General features: G+C 43.9%; 1 protein-coding gene across 3 annotated transcripts in view; it reads left to right on the plus strand.

Annotated features, from left to right (window-relative positions):
• elmo1 (engulfment and cell motility 1 (ced-12 homolog, C. elegans)) overlaps nt 1–27,926 on the plus strand; it is a 208,649-nt gene that overhangs the window by 66,539 nt on the left and 114,184 nt on the right. For all 3 annotated transcript variants that reach the window (XM_080788282.1, XM_080788283.1, XM_080788284.1), the window contains 7 exons: nt 1,528–1,679; nt 3,882–3,960; nt 12,291–12,341; nt 13,285–13,407; nt 14,001–14,129; nt 15,446–15,556; nt 17,468–17,576. In XM_080788282.1, coding sequence (XP_080644408.1) covers nt 1,528–1,679; nt 3,882–3,960; nt 12,291–12,341; nt 13,285–13,407; nt 14,001–14,129; nt 15,446–15,556; nt 17,468–17,576 — 754 coding nt within the window. The remainder of the gene's footprint in view (nt 1–1,527; nt 1,680–3,881; nt 3,961–12,290; nt 12,342–13,284; nt 13,408–14,000; nt 14,130–15,445; nt 15,557–17,467; nt 17,577–27,926) is intronic.

The raw sequence follows: 27,926 nt of genomic DNA on the forward strand, positions 1-27,926 counted from the left end.
AGGTATATGATTCTTTCAGAGCGAACGTTTTTTTTCCGACGTCGGGCCAAAATGGGCTAAAGGGTTATGGGCTGCATCAGCAGAGAGCCTTGACTGACTGCAGGCCATGCACAACTTCTCCTCACACTAAAACACAAGGCTAAGATCCTTCTGCCAGCCTCGGGGGAGGGAGAGAGAGAGAGAGAGAGAGAGGCACACGGAGTAGTTACTTACCACTGCTAGTGTACCAAAGCTAGAAAATCTAAAACATCTCTGACCTGAGATCAGATTCTAAAAATGTCTTCTACATCCTGACAGTCTTCTGAAAAAGCTATGTTTCTATGTCAGTGGTTCTTCGATTTTTGAAAAATAGCAGACCTACAAAGCTCATAGCGCGCCACTCGGTGGCGCGCTATGAGCTTTGTAGATCTGCTATTTTTCAATACCTAACGCATAACATAGTGCTAACTAACACCAAAAGGGTTTCCCACGCCAAAATGGGTTGACACAACAGATTCTCATGGATTATTCAGAATAAAGATGCTAGAGTGCCCAGACGATTTGGCCGATTAAAAACACATTAAAAATAAATACTGTCTTGGGCACCACAGGGGGTTAATAAAGACGTCTGGAGACCTCCCGGGCACACAATGGGGTCCATGTTCGTCACCGCTAAACCACTTATCCCTAAACTTCTTTGCCTTTTTTTTTTACTATTTTTCTAAACATTTTTGAATAGTTCACAACGTGTCAATGTAGATTGGCTAGTTGAACTATTCAAAAATGTTTTTCAAAATAGTAAAAACAAAAGGTAAAGAAGTTCAAGGTTCAAAATAGTCCAGAGATGATTCAAAATAGTAAAAAAAAAAGGCAAAGAAGTTCAAGGCTCAAGGTCTTTATTAATGTCGCAGAAGGGCAATTAGGTTTACAGCAATAGTAGTGGTTTAAAACATACAAACAATACAGGACAACATAGCATAAACAGAGGTCTGGGCGCATCTAGTGCAGGTGTTAGAATCAAAGATAAAAAAAATAAGAAAGGCTACATTCAGAAAAAAAGTGCTAGGATATAAAGTGCCGGCATAAAGTGCTTGTTTCAGCATATCATCACATTACATGTTACTGGCAGCGTTGACTGTCGCTGCACGAATCGAGACAGGGACAAAGGAGTGCTTATATCTGTTGTTTTTGACAACGGGGGGCACCCAGACGACGGCCCGATGGCAACAGCCTGTACTCTGAGTCGAGTGGGTGGGCATTATCCGGCCGATGTTTATGGATAAGGGGTTTAGCGGTGCCGGAAATGGAGCCCAATGTGTTTTTAAGATACACACAGGATGTCTCTGCGTATACACAGTGAATCAATAATGGACCTTGATATGAAAAAGGTTAAAAACCACTGGGTTACATGTGAAGTTGTGACCGTGGTGTGGATGGTTTCTCCTCCTCCTGTCAGGGTGTTACATGTAAAGTTGTGACCGTGCTGTGGATGGTTTCTCCTCCTCCTGTCAGGGTGTTACATGTAGAGTTGTGTCTCTCTCCCGTCAGATTGCCGGCTTCGTCAACAAGTCGGCGATGGACTCTGCGGTCCTCCAGCGCTCCCTCGCCATCCTGGAGTCCATGGTGCTCAACAGCCAGGACCTCTACCAGAAGGTGGCGCAAGAGATCACCATCGGACAGCTCATCCCCCACCTGCAGGGGTGAGATGATTACGTTACATCCAGCGCTGTAGAAGAAGAAGAAGAGAGTGGCGACACGCTTTGATCTCGCCGCAAAGCGATAGTTCCAAACATTGGAACTATCCCATTGAGACAAAGCGGGGTGCCTATGGGCGATAATTCCAAACATTGGAACTATCCCATTGAGACAAAGCGGGGTGCCTATGAGCGATAGTTCCAAACATTGGAACTATCCCATTGAGACAAAGCGGGGTGCCTATGAGCGATAGTTCCAAACATTGGAACTATCCCATTGAGACAAAGCGGGGTGCCTATGGGCGATAATTCCAAACATTGGAACTATCCCATTGAGACAAAGCGGGGTGCCTATGGGCTATAGTTCCAAACATTGGAAATATCCCATTGAGACAAAGCGGGGTGCCTATGAGCGATAGTTCCAAACATTGGAACTATCCCATTGAGACAAAGCGGGGTGCCTATGGGCGATAGTTCCATCCAAACATTGGAACTATCCCATTGAGATAGAATGAGCACTTTCGCATCCTCTTATACGTCGTCCCACAGACTCCAGTGAAATCACCTCCACTGAAAGATGTGATGCAACAGATCTACAAGCATACAACGCGTCGTGTCGCGATGCGTTGTCAGCTTGTAGATCTGCTACTTTTGGCGAATGTTCTGCCCAGAATAGGCATGCTGGGGTTCGGTTAAACGTTGAGTGTAAAGTTATTTCCAATCTGTCCTGTAATCATGGAAACTGATTATCGTCTCATGCTTTCCTCATGACATACCGTTATCTCAGGGGGAAAGATGAACGTGACGTACAATCATTAAAGTAGCAATGTCATTCAGGTGGTGCCGTCAATTTTAAAAGGTTATTTACAGGGGCGTCCCCGAGCCAAAAACTGTTGGAGAACCTTTAGTCTACAATATTCTGTCCAAAAGTGTGTGTGTCTGTGATGCACCTCGCAGTCCTTCCCAGAGGTCGAGCTGGTCCTCAGTCAACTATCTGTTCTCCTTTTTGATTAATTCTCTCAGAGGAGGACACAGTGTCCACATTAGAGTTTTTTTGTAGATTATACTGTCTCGCTTAAAAACCTTGAAATTGGCTAAACTTGAGGAAACTATATATTTTTTCCAGTATGACAGGATGACGATACCAACGGGGCTTTTATCGAGGTCCTTGAACGCTCTTTTATTTTAAGAGCTTTTCTATAGTTTTAGATTCGCCTTTTTAACCTGGAGCTTCTCTGCAGAAAGTTTCTGAGTGCATTAGCAACTTGAATGCAGTTTTCAATCAAGGCTAAGGAATTCAACCCCCCCCCCCCCCCGCGCGCGCCCCCCGACAGCTGACTTTCTCCCAAAGAGAGATTGATTGTAGAAAGTACCGCAGTCCACCACCGGGGAACTTCTAACCCACCGCTTCTCAATGTGCGGTCCGTGGACCCGCAGAGGTCCTTGACGGGCTTCCAGGGGGGGTCCTCCTCAGCTGCTAATTAATGATTGATGGTCATTAGGAGCCAAATGGAGCCTTGTAGAAATGTAGTGGAGTCAGTAAGTACACTATTTGTCTTTTGAAAGGTAGTGGAGTGAAAGTTCCCAAAAGAAAACAAATACTCAAGTGAAGCACATAATACTCAAACCATGTAATCAAGTATAATAATGGTCTCTGTTCGGGGTGGATCAAATCTCCAAAACGTGTTACTTTTCAGGATTCAACCTCAAAAATGATTAACCCATTCTGACCGGGAACCCGTTTTGGTGTTGGCATCATGTTATGCTTTAGCTGTTGAAAAATAGCAGATCTACAAGCTCATATCGCGCCACCGAGTGGCGCGCTACGAGCTTGTAGGTCTGCTATTTTTGAAAAATCGAAGAACGACTGACATTTTTAGAATCTGATCTCAGGTCAGAATGGGTTAATCAGACCCAGTGTGTGTCCAGTGGAAACCTCGTATGAATCTGATCTCAGGTCAGAATGGGTTAAAAAAAGTAGCAGATCTGCAAGCTCCAAAAGCATCGCTTCGCGCCACTTTTGGAGCTCGCAGATCTGTTACTTTGGATGCTTTTGTGTGACACTGTAGTGTGAACAAGTAGCCGCACGTTCATTTACGTAAAATCACCCAAAAAGTTTAAATATGGAGAGACGGTGATGATACAGTATGTACTCAAGCAAACTTTAACTTGTGTTACCGTCCACCTCTGTGTTCTCCTTCTCTCCAGGACTGACCAGGACATCCAGACCTACACCATCGCGGTCATCAACGCTCTGTTCCTCAAAGCTCCCGAGGAGAAGAGACAGGTAAGGCGTGGGCAGACTGTACTGTACGCTTATGTTTATTATTTATGTAGCAACTCATAATATAATCATTTAAATTATTACATTATGAATTGCTACAGGGACATCGTGTTGCATCATTCTTTTTCAATTAACGTTTCTTTGGTTATCCAAAAGGGTTTTTTATACATTTTTCAAGAGCACATGAAGTTGTGAGCATTCATTAAAATTATAATAAGGCACATGAGAAAGACAGTATTTTTAGTCGTTCATTCCTTAGCCTCTATACAGCATCTGGTCGCAAAGGCGTTACATAATTTAATCCAATTAGATCAAAAAAACTCCTTTTGCAGCTGGAGAGAGAACGTGATCTGTTCCATAGACTGTGGTTTCAATGCTGTACTCTCAGTCTCAACCATAAGACTGATGATTTGCAACACTTCTTTTGTGCCTCTAAACGGTCATTATTTAGATCATTTACACTCGGACGTTGTTGTATTTGTGTTTTGTTTCTTCACATTAAGTTTACACACTTAGCTTTTGTATCTGTGCACCTTTTTCTTTTAGGTTTGCATGCGTGAGTTATTGTTTTCCCAATTGCCCCATAGCAACTTGTGTACTGTTCCTTAGAGTATATATTAATAGAGACGGCATCCGGAGGAAACCCTGACATAATAATAATAATAATAAACTTTATTTATATAGCACCTTTCATGCATAAATGCAGCTCAAAGTGCTTCACAGGGCAGGCCATAAAAAATAGAATACAATAAAACACAAGTAGTTAAAATGATAGAACAATGGCAAAGAACAAAATATGAGTATAAAAACATAAGAGAAAAAATAAATAAAAACACCAAATCAGTCAGGACAGGGTAGGAACGCACATATTAAGACTCAACTAAAAGCAAGAGTGAAGAGATGAGTCTTGAGTTGAGATTTAAAAATGACAGCTGCAATGTCAAATTCTGACATGGTGGCCCGAATGTGTCATTGCAGCTGGAGCCAGCGCTGTTTCCGTTGACTATCATTGCGACACGTTCATGTCATCGGGTCCATGACACGCGAGCGCTATGTTTCATACGTGAACGTGTGCAAAAACGAGCGCAATGACAGTCAACGACCAGCGCGTTCATGTGTTTGTTTGGGTCCAATCCATCCCAGAATGCACTCCGTTACCTATACCCGGAAGGAGGAGTGAAATCGCAACTAGAGCAACGTAATGCAAGTGGAAGGGAGGAGGAATCCGGTGCCATCTCTATTGATATATACTCTAAGCCCACTAAGTACCACTGTCTTTCTTTAGTAGCATTTAGTAGCAAAACCCACCAGTACCCAAACACCAACCAGCTCTTTTACCGCCCCTATCTCTCTCCATTTTTACATTCATCTGTCTCTCTCTCTCTCTCTCTCTCTCTGTGTCTGTGTGTCTGCAATTTCTTTGCATTCAAGGTATTTAAATTGTCACATCTGCATGCCATGTGCAGTTCAGTTCTCGATTACGACAAAGCCTGACAGGAAATTAAATGAAGTCATTACTCATAATGTTCCAATGTTCCAACGACAAAAAAAAACCACAATTAATTAAATCGTTAATCGCAATTATTTGTGTCGCAATTAATCGCCAACTTAAAATGTTGTAGTTGAGTTGTGCCACCCCCCCCCCCCCCCCACACTGTCTGTCTGTCTGTCTCTGTCTCTCTCTCACACTATCTTGAGTCAAGATGCTTTGGCCCTCTTGAGTCTGAAGTAATGGTGCGTTCTCTTCTTGCTCTATGTGTGCACTGTAGAGGCAGCCAGTGACATGACTGGACATAAATAATGCAGCATACTGACTGTACTATACTGTACCATGACTGGACATAAATAATGGACGGAGATGGGCACTGACTACTGTACAGCAACTACTGTACAGCAGAGCATACTGCACTCGCATTGGAATGAGCTCACTTCACCCATTCGGCAGAGTTCCATTTTCGCTGTCCCGAAATGGGTCGTTGGTAGTGAGGGCCTATAAGCAGCGTTCAAGCGGGAACCCCTTTTGGTGTTTTAAGCATTACGTTATGCTTTAGCTATTGAAAAATAGCAGATCTGCCAGCTTGTAGGTCTGCTATTTTTGAAAAAATCGTGAAAATGCGGCACAAATCTTTTGAACATTGAACATATATTCTTTCAGAAGACTTTTATTTATTTATTTCGACGTCAGCTCTAAATGTGTTAAGAACCGTGTTCCAGAAATAAACAAAACAACATTTTACTCATTATGCTTATGAAGCATATCAGCTGGCAATGGAAAAAAGTATACCCATTCATCCAAAGAGTAAGAACATTACATTAAATAAATGTCCCCCCAACACAGACACAATGTAACCCAAAGAGTAAGAACATTAAATTAAATAAAAGTCCCCCCAACACAGACACAATGTAACCCAAAACGACACACTGTCGCATTTATCTGCCCAACATCGCCGGGCATTGGCGTAGTGCTCCTTAACCCATTCTGACCTGAGATCAGATTCTAAAAACGTCTTCTACATCCTGACAGTTTTCCATTCTGACCTGAGATCAGATTTAAAAAAAAATCTTCTACATCCTGACAGTTTTCCATTCTGACCTGAGATCAGATTCTAAAAAATGTCTTCTACATCCTGACAGTTTTCCATTCTGACCTGAGATCAGATTAAAAAAAATGTCTTCTACATCCTGACAGTTTTCCATTCTGACCTGAGATCAGATTTAAAAAAAAATCTTCTACATCCTGACAGTTTTCCATTCTGACCTGAGATCAGATTCTAAAAAATGTCTTCTACATCCTGACAGTTTTCCATTCTGACCTGAGATCAGATTAAAAAAAAATGTCTTCTACGTCCTGACAGTTTTCCATTCTGACCTGAGATCAGATTAAAAAAAATGTCTTCTACATCCTGACAGTTTTCCATTCTGACCTGAGATCAGATTCTAAAAAATGTCTTCTACATCCTGACAGTTTTCTGAAAAAGCTATGTTTCTATGTCAGTCGTTCTTCGATTTTATTCAAAAATAGCAGACCTACAAAGCTACGAGCTTGTAGGTCTGCTATTTTTCAATAGCTAAAGCATAACATAATGCTAACAGCAAAAGGGGTTCCCGCCCAGAATGGGTTAATTAATGGACGAGGCAGCATCGGGGGTGAAGGAGAGTGCGCGCTATTGATTTTATGATGCAAAAAAAATAAATCAAACGATAAATAATTCAGATGTCCGACTTTAAGAATGATTTCTGCAAGAGAGAGCAAGAGCCCGGAGGCGGTTTTTGTGCACCTTGCTGTAACTTTGGACGAGGTCTCGCGTCCACATCAGTTAACCCATTCTGACCTGAGATCAGATTCATACGAGGTTTCCACCGGACACACACACACTGGTCTGATTGACCCATTCTGACCTGAGATCAGATTCATACGAGGTTTCCACCGGACACACACTGGTCTGAATAACCCATTCTGACCTGAGATCAGATTCTAAAAATGTCAGTCGTTCTTGTAGATCTGCTATTTTTCAATAGTTAAAGCATAACATGATGCTAACACCAAAACGGGTTCCCGTTCAATATGGGTTAAAGGATGGCCGCCCGTGCAGAATGCCAATGGTCTTATTATATGTTGTCGCCTTTTTTAGTATTCCTGGCAAACTCTGAAATGTACTGTAGTTCTCCAGAGTCGCTAATAAAAGACCAGACGAGATGAGACTTCATAATAAAGGCCTCTTGAGTCCCTCCATCAAAATGCTTTGGCAAAAAAACTCACTGGACTTTGTCCAGGTGATCATGATGACGGTGATTGTGAGCACTTTTATTTTTATAGAGCAATGTGTGACGATGAGCGAGCGGCGTTTCCATAACCCATTTTGGGCGGGAACCCCTTTTTGGTGTTAGCATCATGTTATGCTTTTTAGCTATTGAAAAATAGCAGATCTACAAGCTCGTAGCGCGCCACCGAGTGGCGCGCTACGAGCTTGTTGGTCTGCTATTTTTTTGAAAAATCGAAGAACGACTGACATAGAAACATAGCTTTTTTCAGAAAACTGTCAGGATGTTGAAGACATTTATAGAATCTGATCTCAGGTCAGAATGGAAAACTGTCAGGATGTAGAAGACATCTTTTAGAATCTGATCTCAGGTCAGAATGGGATAATCTGGGCTACAGAGAGACAGCGTGGTGGCGGTAATAATAATAATAATAATAGTTTTATGGCTGCTCGCCGCGTTTCATTTCCATACAGACTAGACACTTTTATTAATGGGAAGTTATGGGACGGCACCTGTTCAATCATGTCAGCCGCTTTTATATATGCACGCGCACACACACACACGCACACACACACACACACACACGCACGTGCGCGCGCGCACACACACACACACACACACACACGCACACGCACACACGTCACAGCTGACAAACGGGTCTTAAAGCAGGGCTTGGGGGATCTAATGGAAATATAACGGTTTTCCCGTTGCATGCATGCGTGCGTGCGTGTGTGTACACGTGCGTGTACACAGTTTTACTACTGCTTATAGTTATGACGATAGCTGAATCTGACAAAAAAAATTACAGGAAAAACTGGTCACCACAAAAAAAATGAAAAGGACTCCCCTCTCTCTCTCCTTGTCACCGTGGACTGAAAGCCTTGCCTTTTACCCTCCCCCCTCACCCTCCCCACATATCCCCCCCCCCCCCCCCACACACATTTTTTGATTTCACAATCACTCACTCGCCCTCTTTCTCTCTGTCTCTCTCTCTCTCTCTCTCTCTCTCTCTCTCTCTCCCCCTCTCTCTGTCTCTCTCTCTCTCTCTCTCTCTCTCTCTCTCATTGCACACGCTATGGTAGTATGATGAGCCCATGGAGGACATCCTAGAATGTCCTCTGACAGTAAGTGATCAGCAAACCCTAATCTGTAGTGATGGCAGTCAGTGGTGGAAAATGACTGAAGTATACATTTGGTAAATGGTAACAATTTACCAATGTGTTACATTGGTGAGCTTGTAGATCTGCTATTTCCGAAAGATTATTATTATACATTTGGAAATGAAATGGTGACCTTCTGACATTCTGCTGTCACCAAGCCAATGCTTTAGTACTACGGTATACATATTGAATTCTGGACTTATATACTTGCAACAGAGTATATTTCTATATTTGGAGTATTGATACTTTTACTTAATCATAAGTAAAACAAAATGTGAGTGCTTTCTCCACCACTGATAATAATGCACTTTAAAGGGACACTTCACCCTTTTTGCAAGAAGATATATGTTAATGACGTTTAGGAGCTTTAGAATTAGAACACTTTCCTGGGGGTCTTTATGTGTGTAATATGTGGTTTTAGATATTTTAGATTGTAGCAGTGAGCCCGGTGTCTCTGATCTCAGTAAGACAGCTCTCCCCCCTATCCACAAGGAGGAGCAGTGCACCAAAGAATTATGGGAATTGTAGTCCAGGAAGGTAGTGAGACCAGTGTCCATGACATCAGAGACACTGTGCTCACTGCTACAATCTAAAATATCTAAAACCACATATTACACACATAAAGACCCCCAGGAAAGTGTTCTAAAGCTTCTAAACGTCATTAACATATATTCTTTTGCAAAAAAGGGTGAAGTGTTCCTTTAATATCCAGACTAGGATATCGCCGCTGCCTGTCGAGGGTGGAAACCTCTCCATTTATATTCTTAACCCTTTCGGTGTTTTGTTATGTTATAATTTAGCTTTTTTGCTGACATAAATATGAGGTTTCCACCCGACAGAGACGATATTATTCATTAAAATGTCAAGCCCCCTTTTTTTCTTTGTATTCGTGTCGTGATATTCCGGAGAGGATGGAAACGTTTCTGGTACCCCCCCGCCCCCCCCTCCCTGCCCCGTTAATGATATACAGTAGTTAGTTTTGTTTGTTGTTGTTTGTATTTTTTCCATTGGCCCATAATGCATTAGTCATGTACAGTATATGTTCCCCCTGGAACAGTGACTGCCTTTACATGGACCATATAATTATTCCTATACATCCAAAATGAAATGATTCCAATCACAGATTCATTCAGCTTCATTCAATGAAACTCCTTCACAACGCCTCTCAAAGCATTTTAAGGAATGGTTCACCTCTTAGAAATTACACAATGACTCATTCCTGAACCAATGAACCAATATTTGACCAGTTGAAGTTGAACAGGAGACCGATCTTAACCGGAGCAAAGCCATAATTAAAACTTTCTCTTTGAAGTTGATAACCTGTTTTTGCATTATTTTTTCCCCTTAGCCCTTTTCTTTTTCTCTCTCTGTCTTTCTGGAAACGGTCAAAAAAACGATGAATCTCGCTCACAAAACAAATTTCACCCACTGTTTTTTTACACTGTGTAAAATTCTGATTCATCTCTATTCTGAACCGAGCTGTCATTCTGAATATACAGTTGTGATCAAAAGTTTACATACGTTTGTAAAGGACATACTGTCATGATAGTCCTGCCTTTCCAATAATTTGTTCAACTCTTATTTTTCTGTGATGGGTTGATTGGAGAAAATACTTCTTTGTCATACAAATACATCTTGAATTTATTTGTATTTTTATGAATGTTTAAGGGTTTTCTGAAAATGTGACCAAATCTGCTGGTTCAAAAGAATACATACAGCAATGCTAATATTTGGTTGCATGTCCCTTGGCCATTTTCACCCCAATTTGATGCTTTTGGTAGCCATCCACATTGTTCCACAAGCTTCTGGCAAAAAACTAATACTGTAATAATAAAAAATCACACCCCTGTGAAGTGAGCAGTGCAATTGCAGTGCAATTGCAGTGCAATTGCCCACAATTGCAGTGCAATTGCACTGCTCACTTCACAGGGGTGTGATTTGTATTATTATTACAGTATTTGTTTTTTTCTTATGAAAGCAGAGAGTCTTCTGTTTCATACGGTATATAGTATGTACATGTCGCTATAGGCCTTATTTTGTGAATAATAGTTCTTCAGGTCCATGCCTTCTCTAAAGTTCTCTCTGGTGAGCGCAAGCTGCATTCAATAGCCAATTACTGACAAACTGTACATGGGATCAACGTGTATTTGTTTCCCTCCTAAAAGTAGACATTCAGGGCTTTCATTCAGTGTGTAGTATGTATATGATATTATTTGTGTTCATTTTTATATCTGTCTGTCAATGTCTGTCAACTTCAACCTTCCATATCTCTGCTGTTTTTTCAAGCGAGCAGAGTGCAGGCAAAAGCAGGTGTTAGAAAAAGGTCAATATCTCCAGAATGGAAGATGGTAAAATCATGATTTTTGTTTAAAATTGAAGTGGACAAGTTAGGCTTTCTTTTGATTTATCTCGCTATAAGAGGCCCCTCGCTGTGGGCCCCTAAAAAGTTCAAAAGTCCAATGTTAATCGCTTAGCACCACCAGGCCTGAGCTCACTTTAAACTCTAGCATACAAAGTATTAAACAATTTTTTGCACAGTTGATCTTGGGACCTGTAGCTGACTAGAAATGACTTTCCTGACTTGTTTAAGTCTATTATTCGCTTTTTCAGATCCATGCTGAGCTCCTTTGACTTTCCCATTTTATTGTTTGTGGGTTGTGGCCAAACGAGCCCTAAATAAGGCTCAGAGAAGTGAACAGACCAGAAGTAGTCAATCATAATCACTCAGTTTAAGTTAAGAGGCCATGCCACAAAGCTAATTTGATTGACACAACTTTCTACATTACCATATGGGACATAATATGTATGCTGTATGTATATTTATGAACCAGCGGATTTGGTCACATTTTCAGAAAACCCTTAAACATTCATAAAAATACAAATAAATTCAAGATTTTTTTGTATGACTAAGAAGTATTTGCTCCAATCAACCCATCACAGAAGAATAAGAGTTGAACAAATTATTGGAAAGGCAGGACTATCATGACAGTATGTCCTTTACAAACGTATGTAAACTTTTGATCACAACTGTATAGCGTGGAATATTTGGGTCCATGTAAACACTGTCACGTCCACAGAGTGATTCCCAGCCTCTCCTGGATTAGGGCCCAGCTTTTAAAAGTCTCTTTAGGACGTGTCCACGGACCATGTGACTAGTGTCTGACTGACCACAAGGGCTGCCACGTTAAAGTAGTCCTTTTTATCATAATAGCACGCAGAATATCCCAAAGTGTTTTGCCAATAATTTGTGGAGCCCACTTGCGATATCATCACGGCCTGCAGCCGGCAGGACCCTGGCCCACAGGTTGGGAATCAGCACTGGATGTATAATATATTGTATTACCAGGTATGGTGATGATAACTATTGTTTTATTATTTCTCATTTCTCTCTCTCTCTCTCTCTCTCTCTAGGAGATGGCCCACATTCTAGCCCAGAAACAGTTGCGTTCCATCATTCTCAGTGTAAGTCTCTCTCTCTCTCTCTCTCTCTCTCTCTCTCTCTCTGTAGCAGCATGATGGCAGCATATTAAATGACAGTGGTTTTTCTTCTCTCTCTCTTATCTGAGAGGTGCATTTGTGTGTTTTTCTTTATCTGCTGTATACTGTATACCGTACCGTATGTATGCTACTGTCTGCCATGCCTGTTCCTTTACTATCTCCATATCCGTTTCATCTCCACTCATTTCTCAGAATGCTCCGAATCTCGTTCCGTATCTCTACGTTCTACCGGCCTTCGTTTCCACTGTACTCTTTCCACTCCATCTCTGCGTTTATATATTAACCCATTTTGGTGTTTTAAGCATTATGTTGTACTTTAGCTGATTAGCAGATTATAGAAGCAGATTTACAAGCTCTTACAATAACTTGTAGGTCTGCTATCTTTGAAAAATCATGAAAATGTGGCACAAATCTTTGAATATATACGTATATTCTTTCAGAGCGAACTTTTAACTCAAATCCTTGCTTTGTAGAGTTTGTAGATCAGTCTATTTTTGGGGGGCAGTCAGACAGATATTTCGTGAAGCCACTAAGGGAATCGGGACTTCCTGAAAGTTCATATAATGGCCTGTTGTGGCGCTGTCATTGGGCCCAAAAAACCCCATAGCTCCATAGAGGTCCATGTATTTGGGCCCAACTTCACCTAGACTGTATTACCTTAATAAACATGGTCATGAATACTTTCTGCTTCCAGTCACTAGTTTAAAGTTTCATTTCTCATGGCATAATATTATTTTTGGAAAAGTATGGTCCCATTTATTAAAAAAATCTGGGGCATGGCTACCGTTACAGTCTATGAACGGGAGCCACCCCCTGTCCATATTTTTTACAGTCTATGTACGCAACACTCTTATGACACAAAGCATAAACCAGACTTCATTATTATTGTTCTCCGTCTCTTTAACAGAATGTGATCCGGGGCAACCAGCCAATCAACGACGAGATGGCCCACCAGCTGTACGTGCTGCAGGTCCTGACCTTTAACCTCCTGGAGGACCGCATGATGACCAAGATGGACCCCCAGGACCAGGTAACGGTGCCAAAGAGTATTAACACATTCTGTACATCCGACGTCTGGGAACGTCATAGGGACTCGAATCGAGCAGTACATCCTAGCGCATCCTCAATGATACGGGGCGAGATAAGAATATTCAGAATTCTTCCTATTTTTTTTCTTGGCCCGTACGCCTTTCGGCTGCCGTATGCTACGCTCTGGGCTCATATTAGCTTACCGACTTGACGGAAAGAATGACTCGTCTCTCCTAATCCAGGGCGCTCTCCGTGGTGATGAATGGATCGATATGCTGGCGCTTCATTTCTGCTCCTCATCCGTCTCTCCCGCAAAATATGAACGCTTTTTGGATCATATATCGTATAAATTAAAATGATCGCAATGTAAGCTAGCAATGTAAAGTCAACTTTTTTTAGTATATTGTTTCCGGGTCATGGCTTTCAGTGTAAAAGCGCTGAGACAACTCCGGCCACCCAGAGCTCCTATTTTGAAGCACTTCCGGCACTGATTGTGTTTTAATGGCGTGCCGCGATGCAGACTATTTGGCTGGTATGGGGCAGTGTTGATTTTGTCGACTAAAACTATGACTGTGTGCTTGTGTGTGCGTGCAGGCTCAGAGGGACGTGATCTTCGAGCTGAGGAGGATCGCCTTCGACGTGGAGTGTGATCCCAACGGCAGTGGCAGCATGGAGAAACGCAAGTCCATGTACACCCGCGACTACAAGAAGCTGGGCTTCATCGTAAGTGTGTGTGTGTGTTTGTGTGGGGTCGCTGGCTTCCATTGACAATGAATGGTAGACTGCATCTTTGCATCGTCATGTCGCTGGCTTCCATTGACAATGAATGGTAGACTGCATCTTTGCATCGTCATGTCGCTGGCTTACATTGACAATGAATGGTGGACTGCATCTTTGCATCTCCCCGTGTGAACAGGCAGATATAAAGGCAGATAAACATGACTTAGGAAAAATGTGTTGGTTGACTGTAGCACTTTTTGAATAATATTTTTTAAGTCAATTTGTCATGTCTTCTCTCCTGAAAAACCTTCAAAAGACTTAGGCGACGATGCTCTGAGTATTTGGGGCCAACGATTTAGAAATGTTCTTTGCTGAAAGGTTGGCCTAAATACAGAGGCCAGGGTTAATGTGGCTAAACCGCATGTGACATTCAAGCGCTCAAAAACCGCAGAAACCGACACGAACACGGATTTGTTTTGGCACGGCAAAACCAGAAATGTGCCTTTTTTGTGCTTAAGGCAGCGGGTAAGTCTCTGGCTGCCGTGTGCCAGGCACCGATAAGACCCCCCCCTGTCTGTCTGTCTGAGAGCTGATTCTGTGCCCACCAGCACGGACACACGCCACCACCCCCACGCCAATCCCCCCCATCCCCAAATCCATAGGCCGCCTTTCACGCCAGACTAACTTAAATTATTTAAATCAGTGGTTCCCAAAGTGGGAGTCCGGGGGGGTCCTTGAGGGAGCTAAATGATTAGTTTGGAACCAAATGGACCCTTATATGGGTCTGTAACTAAGAGAATAGCAATGGGAAAACGGATTCTCTATAGTGTTGTGCTTCTTATATATCAATAATGAACAGTAAATACATATTTGGCTTATATGCCTTATACTAGTTACGCCCACATACATTTAGCTTTTTTAAAAGCGTGCTTATATATTTGAAGTGGTTGCTTCAAATATATGCCTAAAAAAATGGCAACTAAAAAATACGGGGAAGCAGCTTTTTGCTTCTATGGGCCGACGGCATGGAACAAGCTCCCACTGTACCTTCGTCAGGCAGCCTCTGTAGACATTTTTAAAGCACAGCTCAAGACCCACTTCTACACCCTTGCTTTTAATTGATCTTTTATTTTTTGTTATTCATGTCCTCACTGTATTGCATTACTGCTTGTTTTTTAATGTCGTTGCCTTGCTTTTCTTTTTTTTTCTTCTCCATTGTTCTGTAAAGCACTTTGAGCTTCATGTCATGAAAGGTGCTATACAAATAAAGTTTTATTATTATTATGAATAATAAAAATGTCTCTCTCTCTCTCTCTCAGAACCACGTGAACCCAGCGCTGGACTTCACTCAGATCCCTCCAGGCATGCTGGCTCTGGACAACATGCATTACTTCAGTCTGCAGCAGCAGCACCAGGACGCATACATCAGGGTGAGCATACGCACACGCACACGCACACACAATGTAACTACTGGGAGATGATGGTAGTTATGGCAATGGATCGCCACCTCGACAGTCCAAAGTAAAGCAAAGGTACCATGTTTACCCAGGGTAACTGGACTAAGCTCAAGAACTTGTTTACAGCCAGGCCCTGCTCATAGAACATTTCATGGTAGGGGTTCAATGCCTTGTCCGAGGGCACTTCAGCGGTGGTAATTTTAACGTGCCGGTCCGGGGATACGAACTATAGCGACCTTCCGATATCAAGACCCCTCCGCAAACCGTTCGGCCACCGCTGTCCATCTCCCCGATGGTCTAGTCTAGCACATTGTAACAGTGGTATAGACTCCTGTAGACCGCCGGCTGAGACCGAGAGTAAGCCTCTACTTGCTTAGTTACGTAGATACCGACTTAACGACTGACTGACTCACTGACTCACTGACTGACTGACTGACTCACTGACTCACTGACTGACTGACTCACTGACTCACTGACTGACTGACTCACTGACTGACTGACTGACTGACTCACTGACTCACTGACTGACTCACTGACTGACTGACCCACCGACCGAACTTAACCTAATTTTACCCATGTAATAACCCAGAAAACGGCATGCTTCTCATGACATCACCTATACATCATAGGCAGTAGCACGGTCAAATACTAGTATTTGGTTGTAACCCAAGATTATTATTTTTGACTGAGATTCCGCCATATAGTCACCAGACCTGACTTGAATTGCCAGAACATATTTCTGAGGGGCACTACTAGCCCCTCCTATATGCCCAGCTTTTTAATGGCTAACAAGGGCAGAGAGTTTGCCAAGATCGTTCTTGATCTGTGTAATGGAGTCAAATGGAGCAACCGCAAGGTTGCCAGTTTGAACCCTGTGGGCTCCCCCAGAGTTGGTGTCAAAGTGTCCTTGAGCAACACACTGAACCCCTAATTGCTCCTGATGTGCTGGTCGGTGCCTTGCATGGTTTCCGCCGCCATCGGTGTATGAATGTGTGTGTGAATGGGTGAATGTAATGCACAATATATGTAAAGCGCCTTGGATAAAGGCGCTATATATATATAAAAATGCACCATTTACCATTTACGGAAAACAATATGTTTCAAAATATTCAGCTTACTGTACCTCTAGGATGATTTGCCAGTTGCAACGTGTCACCACGCTTCCTCAAAGTGACAGACGGAGGTATCGCACACAGAGGCAGATGATGGATGTCGCTTACATAATAATACTAATGCGATAGTCGTGTATCTGTGTGATATGATAATGCACCGGGCGGGGGGGGGGGGGGGGGGGGGGTGTCTGTGGCAGCCATATTTACATTCACGCCCAGGAACAGGAACACAGGTTCATCCATCATCCTGTGACTTTCTTCCTCCAGTATATATTCATAGAGGCTCACCTACAATACATCACCCAGTGCCTTGTCTTTTGGTGTGTAGAACCAGTGCTACGAACCTGTTCATGTCAAGATTTGTAGCTTTTTTTGGGGCTTTTCTGTCCTTTTTGAGTGGTGCAACCACGGTGCCCCACAGGCACCATTCTAGTATCCCTATAATGAATCAAAGCATTAGGGCTATGGACCAGGGCTATGGAACAATGCAGGGCAGAAATCAAAGCATTAGGGCTATGGACCAGAGCTATAGCCTAACGTGTAACATTAGTTATCCTGCACCAGGATAACTAAATAAAACTATTTGTTCATTCAATAAACTATTAATTCATTCAGGATCGAACCCGTACATGAATACAGACAGAATATGATTGGATGTTTATTTCAAAATCCACGAGGTGACTGATGATCTGTGTGTGTGTGTGTGTGTGTGTGTGTGTGTGTGTGTGTGTGTGTGTGTGTGTGTGTGTGTGTGTGTGTGTGTGTGTTTCAGATCGTGCTGGAGAACAGCAGCAGGGAGGACAAACACGAGTGTCCGTTCGGCCGCAGCAGCATCGAGCTGACCAAGATGCTCTGTGAGATCCTCAGAGTGGGAGAGCTGCGTGAGTCCACGCACGCACGCGCACACACACACACACACACACACACACACTCTTTCCACCACATATGGAGAGACAGTCGCTGGGGGAAGATCGCAGAGCCTGATGTTTCTTCCTAAAGGAGGAGTTTTTCGTTACCATTGTTGTCTCAATATTGCTTAATGCTCTGGGTTTGGTTGGTCTTTGTTGGTTCAGTAAAGTGTCTTGAGACAACTCGTTGTGATTTGACACTTTAATACAATTTAATTGAATTGAATCGAGATCAACAAAGCTGGATCTGCTGCTTTTGACGCTGTTTTGTGGCGAAGAAGGAGGAGGAGGAAGGAGGGAGGAGTATACTTTTGTATGTTTAGCTGTTGTTGTTTTCTGCCAGAAAAAGAGCCACTGCCTGCCTCACTGTTACCCAATTACCACCCAATGTCACCATGACTCTTAAAGGAGAATTCCATACTAAAAGGCTTTCTTACCTTTATTTGTAGTTGTTACGTCCCCTCCAAAGAGGTCCAGGTGTTATTTTGTGCAAAAGCTCCTCATTGGCTATTTCCCCTACCATAAGCCCTAATTGAATCGCATTGAATTGAATGGGGCTATGGGGTGTTGTGCTAATTCGCTTATTTCCATCGCTCGAAATTATAATTTCTTTGTATATATCCTCTCTTCATAATGTAAATAATATCCCAAGCGACACACTTTACTACTTCTTTCGATGGAAATAAGCGAATTAGCATAACACCCCATAGCCCCATTAAATTCCCATTCAATGCAATGCAATTCATTGAGGGCTTATGGTTGGGGAAATAGCCAAAAGTTTTGCACAAAAAAACACCTGGACCTCTTTGGTGGGGACGTAACAACTACAAAGAAAGATAATAAGGCATTCTAGCATGGCATTCTCCTTTAAGAGCCGGGGTGGGTTGTGTGTGTGTGTATATGTGCGGGACAGGGGCCAGGAGGGAGACAGGGGAACGGGACAGGGTGGGTCCTGACCCCTCCCCCCCCCTCCCCCCTGCTGACTCTGCAGTGGCATCTGATGATGTGTGAACGAGAGCAAGGACACAGAGGGCCTGCTCTTTAGCCAGAAATAACTCTTTCTCAAACACACACACACACACACACACACACGCACACGCTCACGCTCACGCACACACGTTTTTCTAGCCCATGTCCGGAGGCGTGGGGTTAGTCTTCGAGCGTGCGTCATAAGGTTTGACCTGTTTTGAACGCTGCTGTTGCTCCGCCTCCTTGCATCATGTGACCTTTCCGTTGCTCCGCCTCCCTCCATGCAAATAGCCTGCGGTGGTTAAATGGACCGTGTGACCAAAGCGCACGCCACACTGTCGGCCTATCAGCGATCACAGAACATTATCAAAAAAAATGTCTTCTACATCCTGACAGTTTTCTGAAAAAGCTATGTTTCTATGTCAGTCGTTCTAAGATTTAAAAAAAATAGCAGATCTACAAGCTCGTAGCGCGCCACTCGGTGGCGCGCTATGAGCTTGTAGGTCTGATATTTTTCAATGGCTAAAGCATAACATAATGCTGACACAAAAAGGGGTTCCCGCCCAAATTGGGTTAAATGTCTTCGTTGTCAACGAGTTTTGAGCATCACAGCATTCCAAGATGCAGTCGCTAGACGTGTAGATTTCAATAGTTTAGTTTAGTCCAATCATGGAACCCATGCGGTACGAGGAAACACATATTTATTAGGAGGAAACAAATATTTATTAGGAGGAAACAAATATTTATTTCCCCTTTGTTTTGGCCTCTGGAGGCACCACCTCCTTTTTGGGTAGGTTTGTCTCTTCTCGTGTGCGTGCGTGCGTGCGTGCGTGCGTGCGTGCGTGCGTGCGTGCGTGCGTGCGTGCGTGAATGGCTGATGGGTAAATGGGAAAGAGGGACAAGAATGACGCTCTCGACTGTGGCTGACCTTTTAATATAAGAGCATGACATATACTAATGAGGTGTGTGCGTGTGTGCTAGGGCTGACCCAAAAAAATCGATTAATCGACGTTCAATCGATACGCACGGGAATCGATTTTTAAATTTTGAATCGAATAGTCATTTAAAAAAAAGCGTCCGCTTTTGGTCCGCGAGACGGCCCCATTTGGTCCGCGAGCCATGCTTGCGCCTCGCAGCACCTCGCAACGCCTCCTCTTTCCCCGTGTTAACAAGGAAGGCAAGCGCATGCACCACAGCTCAGTGGACATTAAATATAGGCTACCTTGTTTGATAAGTCATATAAAAACATTACTTACACGAAAATGAAAATATAAACTTCACAGATTATAGATCACTTGGAATTATAACAATCTGTTGAGTATTGCCTGAATAATGCCACTATAAAATCTCAACTTTTATCGATGAGCCATTACGCTGCTTGGATTCACATGGTGAGTGCGCTCAGTGCACCGAAGAATTGATATTTTTTGCTCCTACAGACCCAGACCAAAACACCTTTTCTCTTTGGCATTTAATTGCACCTGATCGTATTATTGTAATAATGTAGCATATACTATTTGCCTGTGTTTTGTCTTTTAATTATGCTTTTTTTTTTGCGCCGATGGTGATGCGATGCTCCACTTGTTTCAGCCTGCAGGCCTACAGCACTTTGGTCAGCTTTTATTGTTTTAAATGTGCTATATAAATAAAGTTTGATTTAGGCCTATATTGGAGCAGGTGCTGGCAAATAACTAATTACTGTAATGCAGTGAAGTTGCGCAAATGTCAACTCAATTAGCAAGTGGAGCTGCATGCATTCTGCACTGCAGTCTGCAGATCTCTTCTTAGAGTTTACTTTAATATTATGGTTTACTTTCAACCATAAACCATAATATGATTGACAAACCTTGGATTATAATTCTTCATCGACCAACAGCGCATGCAGCATGACTATGAGGTAAATTTAACTATGTGGGATTTCTCCATCGGCATCGCATGTCGATAAAAAAATGGGATTTCACTAGTGGCATTATTCAGGCAATACTCAGATTGTTATAATTCCAAGTGATCTATAATCTGTGAAGTTTATATATTTTTTCCCATACGCACACTCACAGTCACATTAACTTTATGATCAATCAAATCAACCGTGGTTGATTTTATTTCTGACAAGTGTCAGGCTTGAAAAGTTCATTCATGTTACCGTTCGTTTACAATTGACAGAGGAGTTTGGATTATATATATTTTTATTTGATGGAGAGGTAATGCCTGTTTCAGGCAGTTGACTTGTTACGGTCGGATGTTTTATTAAGCCAAATTATTTGTGCGTCACTGCTTTCATGAAGGCTGCAAGCCTGCTACAGTTGTTGCTTATTGTTTAAAATAAATGAGACCAATACAAGCATGCCTTTCTCTCCGCTATATCGTTGAAACGCGGGAATCGATTTTGAATCGATCATCAAATACGGAATCGAAGGTCAGCCCACGCATGTAGTTGCATCATCTTCGTCAGTCATAGAGGTATTCCAGGGCTGGGTGGAACGGCTATAAAAGCTTAACTATAAAAGCTTAACTGTTCTATATTTACTCATACAATGGCAGCGCGTGGCAGAGATAGCCCGAATACAAGCTCAACACCTGCAAGGCGACGTGACCCTGTAGATAGGCGATGTAGATCGGCACTTTTTTTAAATGTTTTAAATGTTTGACTGTTTCTTAGGTAATATTTGACACTTGTGACTTTTTTATTAGTTTATTTGTTTTCATTTAAAGCCCAAACCGAGCCAATGCAACTAGTCGAAACTCCTTGCAACAATACAGTTTTAAGGTCTCTCTCTCTCCCTCTCTCTCTCTCTCTCTCTCTCCCCCCCCCCCCCCCCCCCCCAATGGTGGCACCGCTACGTGCCTGGGCTAGGCTAGGTTGTGCATGCACGCAGTTTTGAGTATTTCCAACTTCACCTCTACTTGGCTACACACACACACACACACACACACACACACACTTTCTTACTCGGACTGTGTCACCTTGAGATGAGACATTGTACAACTGATAGTGAACAGACATCTGGCTACACACACACACACACACACACACACACACACACACACACACACACACACACACACACACACACAGCAGCCGGTCCCAGACATACGGTACACAGCAGAGTCGTATATTCTTAAGTCTCTGACATTCTTGTAGGACAGAAAGTACAGCACAGTTCAGCACCATGGACAGCTCTATATACAGGAGGATAGCACCATGGACAGCTCTATATACAGGAGGATAGCACCATGGACAGCTCTATATACAGGAGGATAGCACCATGGACAGCTCTATATACAGGGTAGCACCATGGACAGTTCTATATACAGGAGGATAGCACCATGGACAGCTCTATGTACAGGAGGATAGCACCATGGACAGCTCTATATACAGGAGGATAGCACCATGGACAGCTCTATATACAGGAGGATAGCACCATGGACAGCTCTATATACAGGGTAGCACCATGGACAGTTCTATATACAGGAGGATAGCACCATGGACAGCTCTATATACAGGGTAGCACCATGGACAGTTCTATATACAGGAGGATAGCACCATGGACAGCTCTATATACAGGAGGGTAGCACCATGGACAGCTCTATATACAGGAGGGTAGCACCATGGACAGCTCTATATACAGGAGGATAGCACCATGGACAGCTCTATATACAGGAGGATAGCACCATGGACAGCTCTATATACAGGAGGATAGCACCATGGACAGCTCCATATACAGGAGGGTAGCACCATGGACAGCTCTATGTACAGGAGGGTAGCACCATGGACAGCTCTATATACAGGAGGATAGCACCATGGACAGCTCTATATACAGGAGGGTAGCACCATGGACAGCTCTATGTACAGGAGGGTAGCACCATGGACATCTCTATATACAGGAGGATAGCACCATGGACAGCTCTATATACAGGAGGATAGCACCATGGACAGCTCTATATACAGGAGGGTAGCACCATGGACAGCTCCATATACAGGAGGGTAGCACCATGGACAGCTCTATATACAGGAGGATAGCACCATGGACAGCTCTATATACAGGAGGTTAGCACCATGGACAGCTCTATATACAGGAGGATAGCACCATGGACAGCTCTATATCAGACATGCAAAAGTGTAGCTTTTCGGCGAAAATCGCCGTTTTTATCCCAAATATAGGACCTGTGTGATTCATGCAAATCCGTTAAAAAAATGTTTGGGGGGGGTGAGGGGGTCTGTGGAGCCCGAGCTCGCTGCCCGGAGAATTATCTGACAGACTACTCTCGTGAGTCACTAATGATTCTGAGCGATATTTCTGCTTGCATCTGGGCGGCATGATGTGCGCAGCCGCTGGTCGCTCCGCGGAAAAAAAACCTGTTTGTGTGGACTCGGCATGAATTTTGACACACTGTCTGTGACTCGCCAGTCGATCCATTAGTTTAGCTGCTACAGTTAGCATTAGCAACGTTAGCACTTTGCGTTATACTGTCTGTGGTGTGGACGCGCCGGCGTCAGTTTCTCTCGCTGTGTGTGTGTGTGTGTGTCTGTCTGTGTGCTCGTGTGTGTGCATGCATGCGTATGAGTAAATAAATAAAGCACGCGTGTGTGTGTGTGTGTGTGTGTGTGCGTGCGTGCGTGCGTGCGTGTGTGTGCGTGCGTGCGTGCGTGCCAGGGCTTATACTAAATGGATATATTAAAAACGAAAACATGCAGCTCAACTGTTGAATAAGGAGAGGATGTTACTCTACATGTCTTAAATTGACTAAGGCTAAAATAATGAAGTAAACTGACCCTGTTGACTAAACCATCCCAAAACATTTTATTTGTATTATAATTCATTATTTTGCCAGTGAATATAATTTTCTATTTTACATGATGTGAAGAGTGTAACTGTAAGGGATTTTGAGATGGGAGTGTGAGTGCTGGACCAGTTTCTTTCTTTAAATCACACCTGTGTGAAGTGACCCTTATCATCATACATCATCCATTCATTGTCATTTTTGTGACAATGAATGTGTAGGATTGTGTAGGACAAAAATAGCCGATATATGACAATTCATTCATTGTCAATGGCATTTAGGACACAAATCTACTGAATATAGTGCTCCTGTTGGAGTAAATTAATTGTTCTATGACTATCAGGACATGAATGTTAACATCTTGCTCAATACTGACTAGATTTGTACTGATTTAGTAAATAATCATCTGTCATTTTTGAGTGGTGCAGCCACTCAACCACACTATAGACAGCTACAGTATGTGTCCCTGTGTCTGTCCCTGGCTGGGTCCCTGTGTCCCTGGCGGTGTCCCTGTGTCACTGGGTCTGTTCCTGCTTGTGTGCCTGTGTCACTGGGTCTGTCCCTGGCTGTGTCACTGTGTCATTGGGTCTGTCCCTGGCTGTCCCTGTGTCACTAGGTCTGTCCCTGGCTGTCCCTGTGTCACTAGGTCTGTCCCTGGCTGTCCCTGTGTCCCTGGCTGTGTCCCTGTGTCACTGGGTCTGTCCCTGGCTGTGTCCCTGGCTGTGTCCCTGTGTCACTGGGTCTGTCCCTGGCTGTCCCTGTGTCACTGGGTCTGTCCCTCGCTGTCCCTGTGTCACTGGGTCTGTCCCTGGCTGTGTCCCTGTGTCACTGGGTCTGTCCCTGGCTGTCCCTGGCTGTGTCCCTGGCTGTGTCCCTGTGTCACTGGGTCTGTCCCTGGCTGTCCCTGTGTCACTGGGTCTGTCCCTGGCTGTGTCCCTGTGTCACTGGGTCTGTCCCTGGCTGTCCCTGGCTGTGTCCCTGGCTGTGTCCCTGTGTCACTGGGTCTGTCCCTGGCTGTCCCTGTGTCACTGGGTCTGTCCCTGGCTGTCCCTGTGTCACTGGGTCTGTCCCTGGATGTGTCCCTGGCTGTGTCACTGGGTCTGTCCCTGGCTGTCCCTGTGTCACTGGGTCTGTCCCTGGCTGTCCCTGTGTCACTGGGTCTGTCCCTGGATGTGTCCCTGGCTGTGTCCCTGTGTCACTGGGTCTGTCCCTGGCTGTCCCTGTGTCACTGGGTCTGTCCCTGGCTGCCCCTGTGTCACTGGGTCTGTCCCTGGCTGTGTCCCTGGGTCCCTGGCTGTGTCCGAGCACGAAACATAGCGTTATAGCATTTGTTCACCACCAAGTGTCACTGTTGCACAGCCTAACACACAGACACACAGGCCGGGAGGAGGGCTAGTACAGTACAGTGTAGTATATACTGTCCCCCATGACACCCCCCCCCCCCCAAAGTGGGTTTAGTACCGATAAACGCTTAAAAGATTTGCGCCGCGGTTTTGCCCGCGGCACAGCGTTGGCCCCGCACACTGTCACCTTTTTCACCTTGGGCCTGTTTGCATGCCTGTATATACAGGAGGTTAGCACCATGGACAGCTCTATATACAGGAGAGTAGCACCATGGACAGCTCTATGTACAGGAGGACAGCACCATGGACAGCTCTATATACAGGAGGATAGCACCATGGACAGCTCTATGTACAGGAGGACAGCACCATGGACAGCTCTATATACAGGAGGATAGCACCATGGACAGCTCTATATACAGGAGGACAGCTCCATGTACAGGAGGATAGCACCATGGACAGCTCTATATACAGGAGGATAACACCATGGACAGCTCTATATACAGGAGAGTAGCACCATGGACAGCTCTATGTACAGGAGGACAGCACCATGGACATCTCTATATACAGGAGGACAGCACCATGGACAGCTCTATATACAGGAGGATAGCACCATGGACAGCTCTATATACAGGAGGGTAGCACCATGGACAGCTCTATATACAGGAGGGTAGCACCATGGACAGCTCTATATACAGGAGGATAGCACCATGGACAGCTCTATATACAGGAGGACAGCTCCATGTACAGGAGGATAGCACCATGGACAGCTCTATATACAGGAGGATAGCACCATGGACAGCTCTATATACAGGAGGGTAGCACCATGGACAGCTCTATATACAGGAGGGTAGCACCATGGACAGCTCTATATACAGGTCAGCACCATGGACAGCTCTATATACAGGAGGGTAGCACCATGGACAGCTCTATGTACAGGAGGACAGCACCATGGACAGCTCTATATACAGGAGGATAGCACCATGGACAGCTCTATATACAGGAGGACAGCTCCATGTACAGGAGGATAGCACCATGGACAGCTCTATATACAGGAGGATAACACCATGGACAGCTCTATATACAGGAGAGTAGCACCATGGACAGCTCTATGTACAGGAGGACAGCACCATGGACATCTCTATATACAGGAGGACAGCACCATGGACAGCTCTATATACAGGAGGATAGCACCATGGACAGCTCTATATACAGGAGGGTAGCACCATGGACAGCTCTATATACAGGAGGGTAGCACCATGGACAGCTCTATATACAGGAGGATAGCACCATGGACAGCTCTATATACAGGAGGACAGCTCCATGTACAGGAGGATAGCACCATGGACAGCTCTATATACAGGAGGATAGCACCATGGACAGCTCTATATACAGGAGGGTAGCACCATGGACAGCTCTATATACAGGAGGGTAGCACCATGGACAGCTCTATATACAGGAGGGTAGCACCATGGACAGCTCTATATACAGGAGGTCAGCACCATGGACAGCTCTATATACAGGAGGATAGCACCATGGACAGCTCTATATACAGGAGGGTAGCACCATGGACAGCTCTATGTACAGGAGGATAGCACCATGGACAGCTCTATATACAGGAGGATAGCACCAATAAATATATTGACAATTTTGTCAACAAAATCATAACTATACTAAAATGTTAGGGAGGATCTAAAGTGGAGAAGAGATCTAGTAGAACTAAAAGACGAGTCCTTTTATATCTATCTATCTAAACGCTGTCTGGGAACAGAAAGCAGAGAACGTTTAGATTTGACTAAACCGTATTGGATTTATTTATTTTTTAGATCATGTTATTTCCTAACCTGACTCCGCCAGAAGGTGGCGGTATTGATTCACGAGGTTCCAACACTGTTTCCTCAATCTGGAATCGCGGTTAGGAACCAATCGGCTCACAGCTACGGGCGGGATCTGCCAATCACCTGCCAAGCAGCTTGAAAAACTCGCCTCCCGTCGGTCTCGACCTCGACTGGGACTCGACCGCCTCCCACACTACGTCTTGACTCTGACTCTACAGTGAATCCCACACTGTTGATGTTGCATCATATTTAACCCATTTTGGGGCGGGAACCCCTTTTGGTGTTAGCATTATGCTATGCTTTAGCCATTTAAAAATAGCAGATCTACAAGCTCATAGCGCGCCACCGAGTGGCGCACTACGAGCTTGTAGGTCTGCTATTTTTTTTAAATCGAAGAACGACTGACATATAGAAACATAGCTTTTTCAGAAAACTGTCAGGATGTAGAAGACATTTCTTTTTAATCTGATCTCAGGTCAGAATGGGTTATGAAGGACAGTAATCTGATCTCGGGTCAGAATGGGTTATGAAGGACAGTAATCTGATCTCAGGTCAGAATGGGTTATGAAGGACAGTAATGTGTGTTCATTTGGTCTGATGAGGTCTGATCCAGAGACAGTTAGCCTCAGTCTTCATCCTGTCTCTGAAGAACAGCCCGAGGGGAGATGAACGCAACGGCTTATAGTATTACTGGGTGTTAATTCTGACGGGAGCATCGTTTTATAATGATGTAAACCAGTTGATTCGTTACACCGTGGGAGGGAGAGAGAGAGAGAGAGAGAGAGAAAATGAGAGAGAGAATCATGAATCATGGTTATATCGTCACTGTCATTCATAACGGTTCCTTTTTGATCATATATATACACACTATATAATAACATAAAAAACATTTTAAAATAGTGAAAATAGCCAGTCTACAATCTGAGATGCAGTGTAAGCTTGCAGATCTGCTCATCCATATGGTAGAGAGAGAGAGAGAGAGAGAGGGAGAGAGGGAGAGGGAGGGGGAGAGATGGCATGAATCATAGTTATATCGTCACTGTCTTTCAAAACGGTTCCTTTTTGATCATGTATAATAAAATAGAAAAACATTTTAAATTAGTGAAAATAGCCATTCTACAATCTGAGATGCAGTGCAAGCTTGTATATCTGCTCTGCTCATCCATATGATAGAGAGAGAAAGAGAGAGAGAGAGGGAGAGAGAGAGCCAAGGAATCACGATTGGGAGGGAGGGAGGTAGGGAGAGAGAGAGAGAGAGAGCCAAGGAATCACGATTAGAAAACCCCCAGGATGGACGGATGGGGAGAGACCGTCTGCGATAACTTCACATTCCTCTCCAGCTTCCATCTGTCCCGTCTCTGCTTTTCTCATTTGTTTCCCAACCAATTTCCAAA

The sequence above is a fragment of the Protomyctophum bolini genome, assembly GCF_963924005.1.
Source record: "Protomyctophum bolini genome assembly, chromosome: 17".
Lineage (NCBI taxonomy): Eukaryota > Metazoa > Chordata > Actinopteri > Myctophiformes > Myctophidae > Protomyctophum > Protomyctophum bolini.